At 37.3% G+C, this 14,212-nt stretch overlaps 1 protein-coding gene across 1 annotated transcript; it reads right to left on the minus strand.

Annotated features, from left to right (window-relative positions):
- Positions 1-3,138: 3,138 nt before the first annotated feature.
- Positions 3,139-13,786, minus strand: LOC141337205 (uncharacterized protein C4orf54 homolog). Its single transcript, XM_073842980.1, has 2 exons — positions 9,626-13,786; positions 3,139-3,959 (listed from the first exon to the last, which is right to left on the minus strand). Exon 1 carries the CDS (start codon positions 13,715-13,717, stop codon positions 9,632-9,634), a length of 4,086 nt encoding a protein of 1,361 aa, XP_073699081.1. The 5' UTR covers positions 13,718-13,786; the 3' UTR covers positions 3,139-3,959; positions 9,626-9,631.
- Positions 13,787-14,212: the final 426 nt, after the last annotated feature.

The following is a 14,212-nucleotide window of genomic DNA, read 5'->3' on the forward strand; positions in this document are numbered from 1 at the left end:
CATAAATTTTTAAGTAATACATTTGGCTAGACAAGTAATTTCAACTTAAAATACATTACACTGATGTAAAAAAAAATCAAGTTAAATCTCATGTTGGTTAAAATTAATTTGACAAGGAGTTAAAATAATGGAGATACATATATTGCCATAGCTTATTTTTACAGTAAACACAGGACAAAATTATAACATTTTAAAAGTAACAAAGTAAACAAATAATAGCACAACTAATTCTGAAATGTTATACATTTAAACTGTGTTGACACATTTCCTCTTAATAAAAGAAAATCAGGCCTCAGCTACTGTTTTTAGGCTTTTAAACTACTAAAAATTATTTAATTTACTGAATGTCCACCTTCCAGCTTGAATTCCAACTTCTCAACCTTTAATGAAGATCTCTCAGCATGCAGGTGTGTAATATAAATACATTTTCATAATAACCTTACATGAAAATGCCATGCTGGCATTGTCCCTTGACCCATGTTCTTTGACCTACTCTATGAGAGAGTGTTTTATTGGCGAAAACCTAGTAAACTTAGACATTAGATGTCAATTTTAAATGAATAAAATTAAAATTCATCTTTTTAAAGGGCATGCTAGTTTATGCCCTCAGAAATAGATATGAACTAAAAACTCACATTCTAATTTTATTTGCTCTTAATTTATAACTAAATGCTAAAACGTGTGTACAACAAGGGTTTTTTTTTTTTTTTTTTTTTTTACAAAAACTTACTTCGTATGAACACTATAATAATTGGAGTTCCGCTTGGTGGCGGCTGGCAACTGAAAACCAACAACTGCGCTCTCGTGGACATTCCTATCGCGCGGCGAACAGCAGCTGAGCGCGCGTGTCTGTCACTGGCGCTGCTGCCATGGCGACGGCGTAAACAAACGCACAAACTGTCAGCTCGAGCTAATGCCTCTGGCGGGTGAAGTTTCAGGAGCTCACGGAAAACTTACCTAGCACGCTGGCATCGGGACAAACGACCCTCTGCCAGCTGTGTAAATCAAACGGGCCCCACAACAACTATCTGCTTCTGTTGAAGATTTAAGGCCTTTTGAGGTCAATAGCGCTACAGGAGGGTGTGAGAAAGGGTAAGCGAGGTAGTATATAAAATCTGTCAGGGAATAATAACCACCATCAGAAAAAATCTGAAGGAAATTCTCAGGACTAATACCAGAAATGAGCTTGGATACATTAAATTACTTTGAACTTTAATTATTTAATTTTTATTACTTTTTTAAAAAAATCTGTGAAATTTATGCTCATTAAAATGATATATAGACCTGTATGTATATATATATATATATATATATATATATATATATATATATATATATATATATATATATATATATAGATGGATAGACACACACACACACACACACACACACACACACACACATACATGTGGTACCATATGAAGCACTTTTAGTTTAGTTTAAGTTACAAGACAACATTTTTACTATATATAAAGTCGAACTATCCTCCTGTATGGCTGTCATGTATTTGTTTCGAGCGCATACAGTGCCAGCAAACCAAAATAATGAAATAACATCCATTTAACCTCTTCAACATGCAATTCTCGCCCTATAATGGAACATTGAAAGACTGGGTGATCTTTTTAACAGCTCTTACAAAGGCAGCTGAGTAGGCCAATAGATTCCTCCAATGTTACTCGTGTACTATTAACATCACTAGACGTATAAGTGATTTTAATAGTGCAATGACGTGCATGTTCCACTGAATGCGTTTTAAATATGAGTTGAGGAGGCTTGATTTATTAATAATATTCATATAGACCTAATAGTACCAACACTATTCAGAAAAACTCTTTCAAAATACTTTTTAGCACACCATATAATAAGTACCATAATGAGAATCAAATAAGCAATATAACTGTATTGATAGACACATTTACACATTTTCTGTAATTATGTGTAATTTTATGTTTGTCTGTGCTGGGTCATATTTTTAAGTGACTTGTTGAAACAATATGTGTTTGTTTGTTTGTTTGTTTTTTTAAATAATATTTTCTATTTTAATATACTTTAAAAAAATTCCGTGATGCAAAGCTGATTTTTCATCACCAGTCTTCAGTGTCACATGATTTCTTCAGAAATCATACTAATATGCTGATTTATTATCACTGTTGGAAACAGTTGTGCTACTTATTATTTTTTTGGAACCTGTGATAATTTTTCAGGATTCTTCAATGAATAAAATGTTTAAAAGAACAGCATTTATTTAAAATATTAATATTTTCTGACAAAATATAGCCTACTACTGTTCAAAATTTGGGGTCAGTAAATTTTTTTTTTTTTAAAGAAATTAATACTTTTATTCAGCAAGGATGTTAAATTGATAAAAAATGATAGCAAAGACATATATTGTTAAAAATATTTCTATTTTGAATAAATGCTGTTCTTTTAAACTTTTGAAGAATCCTGAAAAAAGTATCACAGGTTCCAAAATAATAAGTAGCACAACTGTTTCCAACATTGATAATAAATCAGCATATTAGTATGATTTCTGAAGAAATCATGTGACACTGACTATTTTGAAAAATAGTCAGAAAAATCACCAGCATAACAAGTTTATATATCAATAAGTACTATAATGAGTATCAAAATAAGTGTTATCATTTATTGTTATAAAGCAGGTTAGCATCTTAATTTGTGTTGTGTGATTTAATAATAGAATATGCATCTAATACCATATAATATAAATTATGTTTAATTTGTTTTGCTCTGGTCATATTGTGAAGTGGTAGCAACGCACATTAAAAAGCAACATGTATTGGTTATTTTTTGATTATTATATGAAATTTTAATAGTTCACCCAAAAATGAAAATTCTGTCATTAATTACTACTATTAGTACTATTTTATTTATGTCCTTACTACCTTTCTGTTGCTGTCTATGTAGGGTCCGAAAACTCTCAGATTTCATCAAAAATATCTTAATTAGTGTTCTGAAGAACGACATGAGGGTGAGTAATTAATGACAAAATTTTAATTTTTGGGGTGAACTATCCCTTTAAACCAAGTGTCATCATCTTTACGGAATAAATTTGAATATCACATTTATAATTAGCATATTTAACACTGACAAAAATAACAATGCATTCCTTCTAAAACTGGTACATAGATTGGCCTGCAGATCCATATACCTTTAATATGTGATCAATGTAACAAAAAAGACAAAAAGAAAATGAACAGGGAGGACAGATGATGGAAAAGAAGGGTAAAACAGAACAAAAGCAAAAGGAGCATAATACTGTGGAGGCAAAATGAGATAGCAACATGCCTGCACTGCAAACTGAGGTAATTGGCAACATAAGGATTGAGACAGTTTTAAAATGTACAAGTATTTTCAGTTCAAGCATTATTATTATAGAATTATTATATTATATAACTATTAATATACACTGACATACAGAACTCCCCAATGATCCGTCTCTATAATTCTCATCACAGTGAGAGGAAACAGACACACATTTACGCCTGTCTCTCTCACACACACTCAACATGGGCACCACACAAAGTCTTTCTCTTTATCTATCTTTGTTTCTCTCTCGTTCACACAAGCCATGCTTTACTCAATCAGAACTTGCTGCTACCTACTACAGGTAGGTTAAAAAGGAGTCCATAAAAATGTAAAAATACAAACACTTTATACAAAAATGAAAACTTTCGCTTAATAACACAGTGCTGGATGGACAAAAAAAATTTGCCTCAAAAAGTCTACGAACTACATAAACAGCAAATGTTACACAAGTTTGTAAAACTGCTTTAAAATGTTTCCTCTTTAACTTTTGTACATGGCAAAAGTCACAGATCACGAGGCAACACCGGGTAGGAATTGATGAAGACAGATGTGGGAAACTGTGAAACATGTCTGAGGAATTTTTTTGATGAAGTGGGAGGAGGACACACTCCGACAGACAGACACAGACCATCCTGAGGAGCAAAAGGAGAGAACAGACGAATCAACGGAACGATAAATAGAAAGAGATGCTCAAGTTAGACTTATTTGGGTGTTTCTTTAACTGTAAGCATTTTGACCCTGGTGCTTTTTAGAAAAAAATATTATTAGTATATTTAATTTGTTAATTCTTCCATTAATAATGACAACTAAAGGACTCATACGCAACCATTACAAAAGGTTCAAGTGCTCACTAATGCTTCAGAAGCAAAAACGATGCAATTTGAATTTGTAGATCTGGGTAAATTGAACTTATTTTGTTTTCTGGGGAACATCTGAATGAAAAAAATATGATAATTATTCAAAATAAGAAAAATGTTTACACCCTGGCTCTTAATGCACTGTTTTTCCTTTTGGAGCATCAGTGAGTATTTGAATCTTCTATAATAGTTGCAAATGAGTCCCTCAGTTGTCCTCTATTTGAAAAGAAGGATCTCAAAATTATAAAGTTATTGTTCAAAAAGACAAAAATTCTGAAAAACCAAAAAATCTGTGGGACCTAAAGGACTTTTCTGAAGAACAGTGGGCAGTTTTTGCATTGTTTTACCTTCTGGAGCATCAGTGAGCGTTTGAACCTTTTGTAATAGTTGCATATGAGTCCCTCAGTTGTCCTCAGTGTGAAAAGATGGATCTCAAAATTATACAGTTATTATTGGAAGGAGTTAAAATACACAAAAATTCTGAAAAAAATAAATAAATAAATCTGTGGGACCTAAAGGAATTTTCTGAAGAACAATGGGCAGTTAAACTGTTCAAGACAAACAAGGGACTCATGAACAACTATCACTAAACAAAACAAAACAAAACAAAACAAAAAAAGCACAGCTGTGGATCATTCAGGTAACAACATAGTATTAACCCTTGTGCGACCTTATGGACATTTTTGTCCATTTCAGTTTTGTTTTTTGTTTTAAGTGTGTCTGTGTTAATGCTAACTGCATAAATCTTGGCTCAGGTGTGTATTTTTATTAAAATTTTACTATTTCACCCTCATTTCCTTCAAAAAATTAATTTTACCCTCCGTACAAAAAATACTCGCACTCAGGACCTTAAGGACAAAAATGTCCACATTGAAACCCATTAAAACTGCAATTGTTTAACCCAGGGCCATTTGACTATAAAATAATGCAATATTTGCTAATAGGCATTCATTCTATCGGCAAGGCTTCCAAACCATTTTTTACTAGATTGTGCCATTTTTTTCAAATTTGGCATATGAAAGAAATACTCTCTTTTTTGTGTTTTCTGCTTATGCATATTATAGCCTATTATAGAGTCAATTAGAAAAATAATGCAGCTATAATTGTTTGGGTATGTTGGTAAGGATGTCAGAGTGTGGTTTGCATGTGTTTACTGAAAATTTTATGGGTGTAATTAGTTTGAAAGAAATGATATTGTACTGGCAATCAAAAATCCCACTCCATGTATATGAGTCTCACCCTTGGCAGGGCCATAGGGCCATGTGAAAACTAGGAATAAGGTCAAAGAAGGTCAATGAGCTTTGAGGATTTTTCTTTTTCACCCAAACACACATCTTAATCCTTGATTGCACTTTTTCATTTGTTATTGTTTTTGTAGAGAGATAAAAGGTGAGCTTGAATTTGATGTAGAAGTTCAGAAGCCCCTAAACACATTGTTTTTGTTTTCACCACAAGAAAACGCTGATTGTTTAGTCTGGTAGATTTTGTACAAAGTTTGAGTGTTCGCACAGCCAAACAGATGTTCGCAAAGCAAAACCTATACATATTTGGTGCTTGAGGGCTTGGTCATTTCATTGCTTGCAAGATGAAGAGACGTTACTCAGCAGAGGAAGCTCTGGAGCTAGTGTTGCCCACTGACAGAGAGCATTATGTAAAGAAACCAGCTTTTAAAGCATTACAATTCTGAAAATGAATGAATGTTTGGTAATTATGAATAGAAGAGATGCGGATAAAAAATCAACATCAGTGAAAGTAGAAAAAAATATTAATATATAACATTTCTATGACAGTTTTTTGACATGGACATTCTTGTCCATTATGGGCCTAAGTGTTAGTTTAAAAAAAAAAAAATCTGACACTACATAAAAAATATAAATGCCTCAAAATTAATTTTGTTGTTCTTCATTGACACATCCAAGAAGCTAATAAGCAAAGAAAAAAATCTGCTTAGCATTTAGTATATGGAAATTAACTACTATTTTTCATTTTTTCATAAAAAAACACCTGTGGCATTATGTAAACAAACCAGCATTTAAAGGGTTAAAATTCTGAAAATTAATGAATGTTTGGTATCTATGGATAGAACAGATGCTGGTTAAAAAATCAACATCAGTGAAAGTGGAAATAAATATTAATAAATTTTTATGGCAGTTTTTGGACATGGACATTTTTGTCCATTTTGCACCTATGTGTAACTTTTTTTTGAACGCACAAGGGTTAAGAATCAAGTGTATGTAAACTTTTGAAAAGGGTCATTTTAATCATTTAAACTATTATTTTTTTCTTGTGGACTATATGCAAATGTCTTTATCTTCGAAATATCTTATTCAGGTCAGTACTAAATAAAAAATAACAAGCATTTTGTATGATCCCTCTGCAAGGTATGTAAACTTTTGACTTCAACTGTAAGTCATTTGAAGAAACATTATTATTTTTATTATTATTATTTAAATTTCTTCAAAAGTTTTTTTATTGTTACATTAACCCCGGACACACAAGTTTGTAATTAAAGAAACACCCATATGTCCGACACTTGCTATTGAAATGCTGTCATCACATTTTATATATACTACTGTACATCATGCAGCATAACATAAATGGAATGGCATGAAACACAAGATTGAAGTAAGTCTGAATGACAATGCTTGGTGTCTTATACCACAAACATTAAATGTGCAGACCGTATTTCTTTCATCACTGCGGCCAGTATTGCAGCAGACTGCAGAATCTCAAAAGTTCACATAGAAGGTCCCTCTCACTCCGTCTCTCTCTATAAAAAGGTTTGACCCTGCTGCAGCTTGTTGGTCCTCTGATCGGCCCCAGCAGCTGTCATCCTACTGCCTCAGCACAACAAATACTTTACTCGCCTACTGACCTTTCCACACATGTACACACGCTCCTGCTCACACTCACACATGCATACTGTCAAGTGCCAGCAATAGTTGCCAGTGTTCAGTATTTCTATGATTTTGTCGACGTGCATCATGAAAAAAGCATGATACATGCATACTGTCATTTGCAAAATCTTGATGACATTCACTTTGGAATCAAGCTCATGCAAAAGTCATGCAATCTGAGTGTTGGTTCCTCTGATGATTTCTTTCTCATCTTACCGAAACATCTTAGAAAGTGTTATACTTGCCACCCTGACCTTTATTTTGCTTCCTGACACTACTCTTTGTCAAGCTGCTTTAATTCCAAGCTGCTTTAAAGTGCAAGCACATAAATGAGTATTATAGACTGCAAAATTCATAACTTCATTCATTCATTTACTTTTTCACACAATCTTGCTCCACCAAAACAAAAGCATTTTTGTCCTTTTCTTCACCACACTTTAACAATTTATGAATTAACCCTAGTAAAAAAGTAATATATTTTTTAAAAGTTGTATTTCATACCAACTGTAGTGTAAATCTATTAATATATTTACTGACATATCGCTTGACTTACTGATATAAAAATTAAAATTAATACAAAATAAGTTGCAATTTAGCAGACTGTATACCAGTTCAGTATACCAAAAATACAATTGCAGGGTATTTGTATTAAGTTCAGAAATATGTACAGTTGAGGTCAAAAGTTTACATGCACCTTGCAGAATCTGAAAAATGTTAATTATTTTTTTTTTAAATAGAAGGGACAGTACAAATAAAAGATATTTCACATAAAAGGCATTTACATATAGTCCACAAGAGAAAATAATAGTTGAATTTACAAAAATGACCCTGTTCAAAAGTTTACAAACACTTGGTTCTTAATATTGTGTTGTTACCTGTGAATGATCCACAGCAGTGTTTTTTTTTTTTTTTTTGTGATAGCTGTCCCTTGTTTGTCAGTTAAATTGCCTACTGTTCTTCAGAAAAAATCTTTCAGATCCCACAAATTCTTTGGTTTTTCAGCATCTTTATGAATTTGAACCCTTTCCAACAATGACTGTATGATTTTAAAATCCATCTTTACACACTGAGGACAACTGAGGGACTCATATGCAACTATTACAGAAGGTTCAAATGCTCACTGATGCTTCAGAAGGAAACACAATGCATTAAGAACCAGGTGTGTAAACTTTTGAATATCATATTTTTTCATTTAGTATTGCCTTTCAGAAGCTACAAAGATATGTACATGTTTCCCTGAAGACAAAATAAGTTACATTTACCCTGATCTTAAAAATTAAAAAAAAATGTTCATCCCCTCTTAATGAATAGTCCCTTAGATGTCCTCAGTGTGAAAAGATGGATCTCAAAATCATACAGTCATTGCTGGAAAGGGTTCAAATACACAAAAATGGTGAAAAAACACAGAATGTGTGGGACCTGAAGGATTTTTTTCTGAAGAACAGCAAACAAGGGACTCAAGATGAACAACTATCACTAAAAAATAAAAAAATAAAAACAGATGTGGATCTTTCAGGTAACAACACAGTATTCACAGGAATCAAATGTAAATCTTTAAACGGGTCAGTTTAATAACTTCCACTATTATTTTCTCTTGTGGACTGTATATAAATGTCTTTTATGTGAAATATCTTATTCAGGTAAGTACTAAATAAAAATGCATTTTGTATGATCCCTTTTATTTTGGTAAAATGATTCACATTTTGCAGATTCTGCAAGATATATAACCTTTTGACCTATAAATTTATTTGTAGTATACTTAGCATGAAATAAATGTATTTCAAATACATTCTAGCATATTTATTTTTCACTAGAGAATTGCAACTAAATATCAAACTGCATCAATAGCAACTGCTAACATGATGTTTAGCCTCTTTTTTAGAATGACATTTATGTGATTTTAGTAAACCATTAAAAAAAAGGATAAAGGACAACTAATACATAAACTTTTTAGGCACTAAAATGTACTTTTATAGTACTGATATGTACCATTTAGGGGTTGATAAGATACAAAGAAGTACCCTTTAGCTTTCGTACCATAAGGTACTGCTTCATTGACAGCTTTGTACTTTTTTCAGAGAGTGAATGTATGAATCAATTTCCAAGGTGTAGCTCAACTACGAACAGCTATGTTCTTGTACACAAGTTTGACAAAAGTCTTTTTTTAAATAATCAATTTTTTTATGTATTTTTGCAAAACATTTTAACATCAAATTGACTCAATGCTTTTATGTGACTCAAAATATTGAGAAAATCGCCATTAAAGTTGTCCAAATGAAGTTCTTAGCAATGCATATTACTAATCAAAAATTTAGTTTTGATGCAGTAGGAAATTTACAATATCTTCATAGAATATGATTGATAATTTTGAACCACTTAAGACAGGTTTTGTGGTCCAGGGTCACATATATTAAGTTTGGAAAGCTTCCAAGAAAGCAATTTTTTTTTAATAAAACCCAACTTGATTTATATTTTATTGCTCAGCTTTAAGACACTCAAGCATTTTTTCCACTGCACACACACATCCATGCAGTAGCCACTTACCTTCTGTTACCGATGCTCCACCACAAAGCTCATGGTTGTGCCGTCAAAAGAGGGAGGAGCAACAATACGGGCACCTTGCTGGGATGTAATGCTGATGACAGGTTTGTTGGTGCTGCTGGGAACTGCTGTGCCCTGTGGGATCAGATACATGCTGCCCGTCTCGACCGCATCATCGCCCTCCGAGCAGGTAGACGAGTGGGACTGGGGGACCGGGTGAGGATGGGGTGGCATCAGGGTCGAGGGATACACCAAATAGGTAGGGGGATAGGCAGCCGCAGGCCCGAGGGCGACCGGCGAGACAGACACAGGCACTGGTGTGAGCGGTAAAGGAATGTCCAAGTACTGACCAGTCTCAGGATGGTAAAAGCGTTGGGCGGCTGGCTGCATGGGCACAGGGGTGTCCACTAGGTAGTACTGGCCGGTGGCAGGGTCAAGCAGAAGCTTGCGCTGGATGTGAGGCGGCGGGACGTCCACCGGAGGCGTGAGGCAGAGCAGCTGGGGTTGAGGGGCAGGTACAGCTGGCAGGGGCACAGCGTGGTGATATATCGTAGCTGTTTGACTATCAGGAGACCAAGACTCCATTACAATAGGTGAGCGCTGCAAAGGCTGATGGGAAGGCTTTGGGTGCGAGCCTACTGTCTGAGAGGGTTTTGAATCGGAAGCGTGAGCTTTAACAGGGATTGTTAGGTAATTATCTGAGTCTGCCTGCTGGTGCTCTTTCGGGTGCTTTTCCTCACTTTTCGGTTTTGAAGGACAGATTTTCAGTGACACAGGAGCTTTGTGAGATTGAAGGGTAGAGAGCATTTGCGGAGCGCCGTCATTTGTTGGAGCTGTACGTGTAGGTCCTTTGAGGTTACTGCCCTGACTAAAAACACACTTGTCAGTGAAAGAATCTGCCCTTTGGGTTACTAACTTAGCCGTGTCTTCCTGACCTATTGGCATACACATTTTATCCTCGTCAACACCCGAACTCGAGGTCAACTTTTCAGCGTGCAGCTGCGAGCTAGTGTCCGCTTTCCCATATTCGTTCTCAAGGTCCGTTTTGGTCGTGACTCCTTGCTCCTCTCGCGTGATGAGCGACAGCACGTGGCTGTCCGTGATTGGTCGCGGAGCCTGCGTTTTGCGCTTCCATTCGTTCCTATCAAAAACGTACAGTTGCTCCATGGTTTTCACAGCTGCCTTTAACTTTTCAAGAGCTATTTGATTTGAAACCTTTGACTCGGGTTTCTTCTCGCTGGCTTCTGTTGATTTTTCCGGTTTTTGTTTTGATGCTTTAGCATCGATTTTTAAGCTAAACTCTGGTTGTTCAGACACGGGTTGCTTAGGGCACGGCACTCTGGGTGTGGCACGCAAGGTTTCACTTTTAGTAGGCCCCTCTGAGAGATTTGGCGATGATCTTGTCATTTCACCCACAGGCTCGGAGGGTTTTGCAGCATTGTTTGTGTTCACAGACTGGCATTTTATGACCATAGGTGTTGGAATTGAAATTGCTTTCTTGTCAGGTCCTCTGTTAACAGGCTTGCTTTCCTCTCGTAATGTTGTGGATGAGGCATTTTCTAGAGCTACAAACCTATATGAGCTTTTTACCAATTTGCGCACATCTCTGACCTGATGAATAGGTGTCTGGAACTTACACTTACTATCTCTAATATCCCTCACCATAAAATGCGGCACTTTGTCTGGTACGGTCAACAAATTGCTTATAGATTCGCTTGTCGCCTTTTTAGCATTGGTGTTATGATGGATGTTAGGCGTTAACAGATTGGTGATATTGAACTGATTGCTTTTGTTTTCTTTAACGCTTCGCAAGTGTATTTTGATTTCAGGGGCTTTTTGATACTGTGAGCTTTGAGGCTCTTTAAGGTCTGTGTCCACAGGGCTACGGAGCTGGCCAGAGCTCAGTTTTCCACACCCTCCCCCATCTGACTCTGCAAGATCTCCAGTCACTTTCATATTATGTAATGAAAGCCCGGCAGCTTCCTTTTCCTTAGGCATAAGCTGCGAGCTAGGGACATACAAGTGAGACATCTTAATCATCTTACTACTCTCGCCCTCAACACTTTCGGTGCTTTCCGTCACAGGTCTAATTGAGGTGTCTGGCGATGGCGACTCCTCCTCTGCTGCGCACTGGGATTCTCCATCATCTTGCACTTCCTGCTCTTCGTCATTCCAGGTTTTGAAAGCACTCTTTTGAAAAGGAGCCTTTAGTGATTCGCTTGGGTCGGACTTAGAGGTCATTTCTGGGTCACAGGGTGACTCGGGTATTTCAGCAGCAGGAGAACACGGATTCTCTTGCGGCTGGTCTGTTGCATCAACTAGTTCCTCTTGAGAGTGCCCTGAGGTGCTGTCTGAAATCTGCCTTTGTAAGTTGTTCACTGTGTCTTTGCACACTGATGGAACAGGATACGAATCGCTAATTTCACCTCTCTCCATTTTACGCTCTTGCTCAAACTGCATCTTCTTCGAAATTACGTTTTTCAAAAGACTAGAGGCGAAGATGGCTTTTTTGTGGACATCTTCAGAGCTCTCACCGAACGGACTTTCCGCTTCACACACGGCTTTAGCTGGCTTGGTGCCTGTAACATCAGCTGTAGAACGTGACATTACAGCATTCAGAGCGCGTTTTGCGCGCCTCTCCCGCGCAGGTATCCCTGCGCCAACGTTACAGTTGAAGTTCAAGGTTTCAGTAAGCGTGATAGTTTCACCCGGTTTGCTTCGTAACTCAATTTTCTTCGACGCCTGCTGCGAGTTCAAGTTATTTTTCAGCGAAACAATTTTAGCTTGAGGACTAGGTGTTTTGTGCTGAACCACATCGTTTATGTTTATACACTCGGTGGTTTTATTTCCCTCCATAACAGGCGTAGAGTTCTTGTGCGCCTCACGTGTCAAATTCCCGTAATTTAAGTCAACAAAAGCGGACCATTTGTTAATACTCAGCCCGTGTTCTGACACCGAGGATTCACTCGAGCTGCTCAAATTTATGGCATCAAAGTAAGGGCAAGCCAAGCTCCGGAAGGAACGCGCGGTAAGATTACGCACCTCTTTATCCGCATCATCTAGTTCGCTGACAGAACTGGACGCGCCACTGGAATATTCATTGATGTCCTTTCCTCTCAGTTTGCTCGCAAGGTGCTGGCGACCAGGAGGTGGGATAAAGTATCGGTCAAACAGGGTCTCGCTTTTGGAGTCGGAGCTTTTAAACGAATAATGACTCCGCTCACCTGCACGTCTGGCGTGAAAGCGGACGTTCCTCTGTCCCAAAGCACCGGCAGGTTCGTTGACCGCCCGCGAAGACGTTTTGATTGACAGGTGAATGTGGCCACGCTGTCCGGTGCCCTCATCCGAGCTGGCACATTTATCGGATTCGCAAAGTTCACTTTCGGTGCTGACCAGAGCACCTGTGGCTGAAAGCTTCGCCGCGCGTAAAGTAGGAGGAACTTTATTGCTTTTAGACTTGCTTCGGATTCTTCCGAGAGTCGTCTCGTCGCTGTCAAACGATGCGTAATCAACAAACGAATAAACAAGATTATCATCCTCGAAATCCCAGCACGATCCCCGACCAAACTCGTAATCCACATCGTGATCTAACTCCGTCAGCTGAATCTCATGTGTCGTTATATAGTGCGACTCCACGTCCGCTACGCTTGTGTTGTCCTTTGATTCGCAGCGGCTGTTCAAGTACATGTCGGTGTATTGTAACTCCTCCGTTTCACACGACGTAGATTTTAGATTGTCGGATTTTACGTCCGTTCCCGCGTCCACATAATCATCTATTAGCGAGGCGCGCTTTTCGTAAATTCCCTCAGAATGGCACAATGAAGTTTTATCGGGATTTCCAGTCTCCTCACGCTCCCCAGGACTCTTATTCCCGGAGATGGTTGTGTCGCCTTTACATTTGAATATCGCCAGTTGATTCCCTTCCCCTGTGAAAGTGACTTTTACTGTCTTAGTGCTGTCTGATTTCATGTCCGATGATGGGTTCCCCAGGTCTACATAATTAGTTTCTCTGTGGTCGTCACTTTCGAAGTGCTCTTTCAGTGGCTTTTTCAACGGTCCGGTGTCCTCTCTGCTCGCCGTTTGAAGTGTCTCCATCTGCTCTTAACGGCGTCCCGCACGGAGATCAGTGGTGTTGCCTGTGACACCGGACCGCAGTACGGTTTGTGTGAATGAGTGAACTGGTTCTGTGCGAGAGGGGCAGGTGACAAGTGAGCGACGGCTATAGAGGGAGGGGAGAGAGAAACAGCAAGAGAGAGAGAGAGAGAGAGAGAGAGAGAGAGAGAGAGAGAGAGAGAGAGAGAGAGAGAGAGAGAGAGAGGTCTATGGCAAGCCGTTTTGACTTTTATTCCATCTCAGGATATGACTCCTTGATATCAACAATTCAGTTTTCACTAGTGAAAATGTTCATTCTTGATATCAGCAATTAGATTTCCACTAGTGACAATTGCTATTTTTGATATCAACAATTAGATTCTTGATATCAACAATTACCATTTTAACTAGTGAAAATATAATTGTTGATATCAAGAATGAACATTTTTACTAGTGAAAACTGAATTGTTGATATCAAGAAGTCATATCCTGAGATGG

The sequence above is a fragment of the Garra rufa genome, chromosome 6 (assembly GCF_049309525.1).
Source record: "Garra rufa chromosome 6, GarRuf1.0, whole genome shotgun sequence".
Lineage (NCBI taxonomy): Eukaryota > Metazoa > Chordata > Actinopteri > Cypriniformes > Cyprinidae > Garra > Garra rufa.

Excerpts from the sequence above, each read along its gene's own strand:
- LOC141337205 (XM_073842980.1), bottom strand. The coding sequence starts at position 13,717 with ATGGAGACACTTCAAACGGCGAGCAGAGAGGACACCGGACCGTTGAAA.